Source organism: Helianthus annuus, chromosome 10, assembly GCF_002127325.2.
Source record: "Helianthus annuus cultivar XRQ/B chromosome 10, HanXRQr2.0-SUNRISE, whole genome shotgun sequence".
In the NCBI taxonomy this organism is placed as follows: Eukaryota; Viridiplantae; Streptophyta; class Magnoliopsida; order Asterales; family Asteraceae; genus Helianthus; species Helianthus annuus.
This window is the reverse complement of record NC_035442.2, coordinates 38,133,789-38,142,711: the sequence shown is the minus strand read 5'-3', so window position 1 is coordinate 38,142,711 and position 8,923 is coordinate 38,133,789. Positions and strand designations below refer to the sequence as shown.

Here is an 8,923-nt window from a genome sequence, read left to right as displayed (position 1 = left end):
AAAACCTGCGTCGTGTCGAAACCCGACTCGGCCCGAAACTCAATTTGAACTGAACCCGTTCCGATCCAAAACCCGTGTGGTGCTGTAACCTGTGTCGTGCGGATACTTGTGTCGGCTCGAAACCCATTCCGATCCGAAACCTGCCCCGTTTCTTTAAGACACTAACCCACATCGACCCATTTCTTTAATGTTGTCGACCCGCTTTGACCCGAAAATAATAAGATGAAATTTCAAGTGACCCATTATGACCCATTTAGTTAAAATATCTTACCCAAACCAACCCATATAATTTTAAAAGCAACCCAAATTGACCCACTTGGAAGGCTTTGGGTCAAGATTGCCCACTCTACCCCATTACCCAAACCCATCCAACTTGCCCATTTTACCACCACTAGTTTGAGGTAATAATGGGTACTAAAGGTATACCAAATCCATAAAACACCTATACCGTAAAGATGGTTTGTGTAATTCTTTCTTAAGACAAAGAAACTTCAGTCACGCATTAATAGAATAATAGTTTTTTTTTTTTTTATAATTATGAACTATAACTTTTATATTCTTTATATACAAAAATGAGTGGGGATCCTACGGAAAGTGTGTTTTTCCTAAAAAGTGTAAAAAGTCATAAAACACAACAATTTCAGGCATAAAACACACCTAAAACTCACAAATAATAGATTGAATATTACTAAAACACCATATTCAAACTCTAATAGTCCATAAAAACTTCAAACACACCATCGTAGAACTATGAATATAAAACACACAATGCTAAACAACATAAAACACAATAATATTTGTCATTCCACAATCAGAGCCTTAACATCTAAAACATAACACAAAACCCACATACATGATGTTTTAGTAATCTTCATCATATTATTTGTGGGTTTTTGGTGTGTTTTATGGTTGACATTATGGTGTTTTATGACTTTTTACACTTTTTAGGAAATTTGGACTTTCTGGCCAACTCCTATCCTACAAAAATGGATCATTTTTTAGTTTTTATTTGTTAATATTATGTATAACGGAAATGAAGAATTATTAGTCTTGAATGTATAATGGTTGGAATTGATTTGATCCCCACCATCATGAAGATTCAAGATGGTGAACAAATGAAACCTACATTGATTCTCTTTAGTCTTCATCAATCACCAAATAATACTACGATATATATGTCTTTGAATGATTGTTATGAGCTAGCTGTCTTTGGTCCCATCACAAATAATTTAGCAGATCGATGTGCACGTGAGAATGACTAGGGGTGTAAACGAGCCGGGTCGAGCCTGAGCTCGACTAGGCTCGAGCTCGGCTCGTTATGTTTTATGAAGCTGGAGCTCGAGCTTGGCTCGGTTTGAGTCTACTCTTTTGAGCTCGAGCTCAGTTCGCAAGTAAAATCCAAAGCTCGAGCTCGGCTGATCAATGTTATCAAAATTATTATCTTCCTATACTAATAAATGAAAATCTTTTTGTACACGTGTCACTCTCTGGTACCTCATCCCTTTTAATAATAGTATTACATATAAATTTTATACATAAATATAATATAATATAATATAATATAATATAATATAATATAATATAATATAATATAATATAATATAATATAATATAATATAATATAATATAATATAATATAATATAAATTAGGGTAAATTACTTTTTGAGTCCATGTGTTTTGTGGGTTTTAACTAGTTGAGTCCAAAAGCAAAAAGTTTAACGACCTGAGTCCCCATAAGCATTTTCTTTAACCATTTGAGTCAAAATTTCTAACCCAGTTAGAATTTTGTTGTTAAGTTTTGTTAAATGACCAAATTACCCCTATAAAACACAGAGACTCAAAAAGAAAAAGAATATATAATTATTATTATTATTCCCTCACCCTCTTATCTTCTTCAATTTCCTCTAACAGCCCTCTGTCTACAATCTTTTCGATTTCTTCCGATCTCGACCTTACCCGCGACACCATGTCCACATTTTCTATCAACACAGGCTTCTGCCTGCTTATAAGCTCCAGCAACACAACCCCGTAGCTATATACATCCGACTCCCTGCTTGCTGACCTCGTGAATGTGTTTTCTGCAAAACAATAACAAAAGCCTACACTCATATATCATAAGTCTACTGGTTGCTAGTGCACCAGTAGCAGACTGATCTAGAAGCTTGGCAATGCCAAAGTCCGAGATATGAGCTTCCATGTCACCATTCCACCACCGCACCTTCACCACCACTCCACCACCACACCTGCCGCCACCATCGTGAACCGTCACAAAACCTCAAACCCACATTCCAGTTCCCCATGATCAAACACCCCTCACAAATCATCACTCACAAATCTACTTATTTAAAAAGCAGTTCATCCAATTTACATCATTCTCTGAAGCGATTAGTTCGATACCTTTGTATTGCCTCTGTTGAACTTTTATAAAAGGACACGCATCATCTGGAACCTTTTTCGCTCAGCTTATCACCCCCAATTTTGAGTCATCTTCTATCTTTATGAAACATCTTCTTCAAATCAACCCATTCTCAGCATTATACCGACCCGACCCAAGCAATTATCCGGACCGGGGTCACCTTACCGGAGCAGCAACACTTAATTTTACAATCACTGTTTTGAATCAAGATCCTCCGACGGAAAAGCACCGGTGGCCGGAAACCCACCTCCGAACGCCGCAGCCGCTGCCCAAATGACTGTGACACAGACGCCATTATCGAAAAATAAAGGCAAATTTGGTAGTAATCACGAAAATGCCATCAAGAAGCAGAAGGGTTTTGCTCAGAAAGACATAAAGATTAAAACCCTAATTTGCATTTGGTGTGTTTAACAACTTAAAACCCATAAAGCTTCAAACTTTAGGAAAAATAAGAGTGGAATTTAAAGTGAAATTTGTAGAGTATAAGATGCCATTGAAGATTGAATTGATGCTGTGTGTGTGAGTGGTTTTGAGATAGTTTATATATTATTAACAATTAATAATAATAATAATAATAATAATAATAATAATAATATGTAGGGGTATTTTAGTCTTTTAATGCAAATCTAACAGAAAATTCAAACAGAGTTAGAAATTTGGACTCAAATGGTTAAAGAAAATGCTTATGGGGACTCAGGTCGTTAAACTTTTTGCTTTTGGACTCAAGTGGTTAAAACCCATAAAATACAGAGACTCAAAAAGTAATTTACCCTATTAATTAATATAGTTAGAGATAAACGTCTAAATTCAATTTAATTAATAATTATCTATAACAAATATAAATGTATCAAATAATATAATAAATATAATATTATTTAATATAGTTAGAGGTCAAACGTATAATTTCAAATTTAATTAATAGTAAATTACAATTTGAGTCCTTATGTTTTAGTGGTTTTAACCACCTGAATCAAAAATAAAAAAGTTTAACACCTTGAGTCTCTTTACCGCTCATTCACACCCTCTGTAACAAATTCTAAAACCTTTTGTAAGGTTGAGTTCTCGAAGTTCTCACAACTCGTAAAGTTTTCATTTTACCCTAAGCATATATGTTTGTTGAGATAAAATATATTATTTGGATATAAACAATAATTACTAATAAAGTATCAAATCACATGTACAAGTAACAAAAATATAACTGTTCTTTTGTTTTACTAATTTATCTAAATAAGTCATTTCATTAATAAGGATTATTTACAAGTTTATAATTTACATTTTTCGTCATTCAACCCGTGTAATACACGGGGTTGTAAGCTAGTTATATTATATATAAAAAAACTAAAATTTTGTTTGGGCTTTTGTATTTCGGGCTCGATAACAAAATGGGCTCTATTTCAAGCTCGAGCTCGGGCTCGTTAAGGCTCGGCTCGTTCGAGCTTTTAACCGAGCCGATCACACGTTGCTCTCGAGCCTCTGAACTTGTTGACACCCCTAAGTATGACTAGTACATTTCATTCAGCGTGATCGAGTTGGTTCGGTTTTGAGCAACCTTATTAAGGGGCTGTTTGGCAAGTGCTGAACCAGTAAGTGCTGAACCAGTAAGAGGCCTGAATGGGTAAGAGGCTCTGAACCAGTAAGTAAGTGCTGAACCATTAAGAGCTGTTTGGTTGTATCTCTGAATGACTGTGTAGAATGACTATTTTACCCCTCTGAACTATTATGTGCTGAATGAAATGTATCTGTTTGGCAAGAGCTCTGAATAGTGTACAGATTGATGAAAATTTCTAAAAGAAAAATACAAAACGCCATAGAAAATCCAAATTACACATCAATCCTTTAAATCCAAATACAAAACAACACAACATACGAAATCCAAATACAAATAACACAACTCTACATACATTTTTAATTTGATTCATTTGAAAGCAACTGATTAGCAATCTGGTTACGTAAAGAAGTCATGTAGTCAATACCTTGTGAACCCCACTCTATGTCTTGAACTAGCAGGCCATCATTTTCCCCACTTTGCATTTCATGAAACATCGTGTTCTCATCATAGTCCATAAATAACTGATCATAAATATTGCATTTCCTTATAAAATTATGGACGGCGAAACAAGCAATCACAATGTCTCTTTGTATTGGAAAAGAAAAGGGAGCCATTTGCTTTAGGATTGGGAATCTCGCCTTTAGAACACCGTATGCACGTTCAATGACATTTCTGAGTTGTGCGTGAGCATGATTGAATCTTTCTTCCTTAGTTAACGCACGTTGTCGTCTAAAATCGGCTAACCAATACCTCGTACCACGGTAGGGAGTCATAAATCCACGAGTGTTGGTGTATGCAGCGTCACAAAGGTAATACTTATCTGTATCAAAACTATCATATAAAAAACAAATAATGTATGAAATGAACATTGAAGAATGGTTAAAAACCTGGTGGCGGAAAAGGAAAGCCAGAATTTGGGTTGAATGCAACTTCTTTTAAAACTCGTGAATCATGTGCAATGCCCTCCCATCCGGCCCATACGAATGTGAATATCATATCAAAGTCACAAATTGCTAATACATTTTGAAAGCATTCACCTTTTCCTCTTCCCCTGTAACGAGTCTGTTGATCAACAGGCACGATCGCATGTATAAGAGTTCCATCTAAGGCACCTATTGCTCCAGGAAATATTTCTTTTAGCCTTCTATGTCGTTCGGAGTTATTTGCGCTTACATTAGAAGATGTTGGAACTATAACTTCTCTTGCGAAATTCATCATTGCCTTTAGGACCTCATGAAAACATCTATGAATTGTTTCCGTTGAGTGTTGGAACCTTCGTTTAACCATTCGAAAACGTTCATTATGTTCAATGACCATCAAAAACATAGCCAACTTTTCTTCCAAGCTTATTGACCTACTACTTTGCACCCAATTTTTTTGTTTAAAATGATTGCACAATAGTATAAATGCATCACGTGAAAGACGCATCATCTCATGACATTGTGTAGAAGTACCATGCAATAATTCTTGCGTGTATTCATGACCGGTTAATGCCGAATTCAAGTCTCTTATCCTTTCAACATTTATTCTCGAGGCTAATGAAACCCAATACCAACAAAAAATCATGATAACTATAATCTCATCGTCCGGATCCATAAGGTACCTATCATAACATAAATAAACAATTATATCATAACATAAATAAACATAACATAAATAAACAATTATATCATAACATAAATAAACGTAACATCCATAACATAACATCCATAACATAACATCCAAAACATAACATCCAAAACATAACATCCATAACATAACATCCAAAACATAACATCCGAAACATAACATCCATAACATAACATCTAACCCAAAAAAAAAAAATTTAAAAAACAATCAAAGCACAATCTTAGTTAAACAATCCATACTTCGCTCCCGCATTCTTAACCCATTTCTCACAATTCTGCGGCTTAAGACGTACCCACAGTTTCCTAAGATCGGCACTCTCACCAAAAAGCAAAAGCGCTGTTTCGTATTTCGCATCCGACTCATCCCAACCCAATGTCTCCAACTTCTCCAAACATGCATCCATATCATCAGAAAGTGTGTGTTTCTCAATCATCATCTTTGCCAACTTGCTAATATCTTCACCAACTTCTATAAGCTGTGACTCTAATGTTGCCTTATGTTTTCGTTTCTCTCCTTTTTCTTTTTTTTGGGACCGAATACTTGACTCCTCACTAACACCTTTACCTGGGGAATCCACTTGAGTGCATTCGACATCCATACCATCCAAATTGTGCTCATTCACTTCCTCGGAAGGATGAGGAAGCGTAGAACTTGGCCCCCAACTATCAAACCCATTTGAAGTAGACCCCTCAAACAATTGACAACAAAGCTCGGGGAAAGCAAGTGGCGCACTTCTCAAAGCTTCTACATACTTGTTAGACTGTGTAAGGAAATATTTTAAAATACTATAAAATTAATGAAATATACCACTACTAATTATTAGTATAAAACAGATACCTTCATCTCAATTTGCCACTCTTCTTCTGACAAGTTAAAGCTGTTTGTAACTGGATCATAGACATTCCCGGTTTTGTTTTTAAGCTTTAACCAAGCTGCAAATTTTCCTTTTAGAAAATCATAGTGATTCTTCATTTGACGTTGTTCCACTATGAAATTATGTTGTGTTTTCAAATTTTCAGCTACAGTTTTCCATGACGCTTGTTTAAGACTACTTCCTTCACGTCCATTAACGGTTATTTGATGAACACATGCTTCAAGAAAGGTTTTTTCAACACCTTCTTGCTTCCAATTAATCCTAATCCTTTTTGCCATTTGTTTGCCATTTCAACATACAAGATAACCACAATCAAACATACAACACAAAGAAAACATGTATCTTTACAACATAACCATTTACAATCATACCATTCTACATATAACATCAATGAACATAACCATTCTACATATAGAATCAATGAACATAACCATTCTACATATAACATCTATGAATTTTCAACATACAACATAACCATTCTATATATAACATCTATGAATTTTCAACATACAACATAACCATTCTACAAATAACATCAATGAACATAATAATGAGTAAAATATTGAAAAAAATATAAGAAAAAACTAATAAAAAAATTCAGAAAAATAAACAAATCCATAAAAAAAACCTAAACAAACTAAACTACATCAAAATAGTGAGTAAATTAAATGAAAAATCAGTTTAATAAAAAAAAGGCAAGAAACGAACCTGGGTGGGATGGAGGAGCAGGAGGCGGCGGGAGGTGGTGAGGGCGGCGGCCGGAGACGCGGAGAGCAGGAGAGGAGGAGGAGTGCGGAGGTGGTGAGGAGACGAGGAGGAGGTGGCGAGAGGTGGTGAGGAGGAGAGGAGGAGGAGGCGGCGGAGGTTGTGAGGAGCCGAGGAGGAGGTTGCGGGAGGTGGTGAGGAGGAGAGGAGGAGGAGGCGGCGGGAGGTGGTGAGGGCGGCGGTCGGAGACGCAGAGAGGAGGAGACGAGGTGGGGGGCGGAGGTTTTGAGAGCTAGGGTTTTTCTTGTGCATCAGATGTGAAAGGGGAGGTGAAAGGGGGGCAACTAATGTCTTTTTTTTATTCAGCATGTTAATAGAACTGAATGATTCAGCACTGAATCATTAAGAGGTTTCCCATTAAGAGGTATAACCAAACAGCCCCACCTCTGTCCGAATAAGAGGTCTACCTCTTAATGAATCATTAAGAGGGTTACCAAACAGCCCCTAAATGTTAAGATCAACGAGAACCTACAATATTTGTATTATTTGTGTAAATATTCCATGAATACTGTTAATCTGTCGATCAAGTTTATGCATGCTTCAGATGTAATTATCTTGAAATGATTAACGATAAGGTATATTAAATAATGTATGTTGGTACATTTTAACCACAATTTATTAAATATGTATGAACTATTGATCTAGTGGTACAGTGTTAGTTCTTACAAATGTGGGTTTTTGTGTTCAAATTCTTGCAAATGTAAGTGGTCATGACCCTCTACGTCAATATCATGTAACTCACCTCTAATCCACCATTCAAAACCACTACTCTAAGGGTGTGTGTGGTCATGACCCAAATCACTAGCCCCTTATTTATTTTAATTTATCTTTGTCTAAAGAAAAAGGAAATGATTTGTTGAAAAATTGAAAGGAGGACCATGGTTGTCATGGTTTAATCCATGCAAACCATGATGGATCAAGCAAGAGGGTGGTGTAGTCTTTCATTCATGTTCTTAGGTAGCAAATCATGTCCCAACCATAACTCTTACACCTTATAGCCTAAGAAAAAAAACCACTACTTGTTGAAGATATTATTGAATCTCTTAAAATTAAGCTTCGTCTGAGCTAGTTCCTTTTTTGCTGTTAATATTCGAATAGATGTATCATGTATGAATAAAAAATGTTTTGGAGATAATTTAAAATATTAGAAAATAGTTTTAAAGAAAAAAAGCTTTATTTTTTAAGAGTTAAATGCCCGGATAGTCTTTATGGTTTGCTTTTTTTTAACCTTAATTTCTAACTTTCTAAAATTACAGCTATAGTTCCCAACTTTTACAATTTCGTTCCCAGATAGTCACTGGGCCTAACATCAGTTAGTTTTCTCAGTTAAGAGGATGTGAAATGAGAAAAATACCCTTACTATAAAACAACACAACTTAACCTATTAAAATTGGTGACGACGTTTCATCCATTTTTCCTTATGCTTCCGTGTTGTCACGCAACATTCAGGCGAGTGTTCTGTTTCACCAGAAATCAGTGCCGGAGCTTTGTGCTTCCATCAAGGTACTTGCAATTTCGGCTTCGGTTTCGGCTAACAAGCCAATCGGAGCTCCAACAGGAGCCGATAGATGTTTCAACGTCCATATCCGCTTTATCAGATTCACCTTTGAGAGAACATCACCTTTTGATTTGATCTAGGAGACGATTTTGCCGTCAGTCATGGTGTAGCTCAGTGCAGGCATGAAGATC

General features: G+C 35.9%; 2 protein-coding genes across 3 annotated transcripts; both read right to left on the bottom strand.

Annotated features, from left to right (window-relative positions):
• Positions 1–4,204: 4,204 nt before the first annotated feature.
• On the bottom strand, positions 4,205–5,541 carry LOC110884536. 2 transcript variants are annotated; one of them, XM_022132258.2, is made up of 2 exons: positions 4,854–5,541; positions 4,205–4,786 (listed from the first exon to the last, which is right to left on the bottom strand). In XM_022132258.2, the coding sequence occupies exons 1-2, from the start codon at positions 5,530–5,532 to the stop codon at positions 4,323–4,325; spliced, it is 1,143 nt and encodes a 380-aa protein (XP_021987950.2). In that variant the 5' UTR covers positions 5,533–5,541; the 3' UTR covers positions 4,205–4,322. The 2 variants fall into 2 exon arrangements, with proteins under 2 accessions (XP_021987950.2, XP_035834856.1); XM_035978963.1 differs by having other exon boundaries at positions 5,004–5,540.
• A 262-nt stretch (positions 5,542–5,803) lies between these two features.
• Positions 5,804–6,747, bottom strand: LOC110881091 (L10-interacting MYB domain-containing protein-like). The gene is made up of 2 exons (XM_022129461.2): positions 6,433–6,747; positions 5,804–6,355 (listed from the first exon to the last, which is right to left on the bottom strand). Exons 1-2 carry the CDS (start codon positions 6,745–6,747, stop codon positions 5,816–5,818), a joined length of 855 nt encoding a protein of 284 aa, XP_021985153.1. The 3' UTR covers positions 5,804–5,815.
• Positions 6,748–8,923: the final 2,176 nt, after the last annotated feature.

Bases quoted from the DNA above. Each gene is read 5' to 3' on its own strand.
- LOC110884536 (XM_022132258.2), bottom strand. From the start codon at position 5,532: ATGATTTTTTGTTGGTATTGGGTTTCATTAGCCTCGAGAATAAATGTT. The intron at 4,787-4,853 runs GTTTTTAACCAT...GTTTTGATACAG, and splicing joins CTTTCCTTTTCCGCCACCAG to ATAAGTATTACCTTTGTGAC.
- LOC110881091 (XM_022129461.2), bottom strand. From the start codon at position 6,747: ATGGCAAAAAGGATTAGGATTAATTGGAAGCAAGAAGGTGTTGAAAAA. The intron at 6,356-6,432 runs GTATCTGTTTTA...TTCCTTACACAG, and splicing joins AGTGGCAAATTGAGATGAAG to TCTAACAAGTATGTAGAAGC.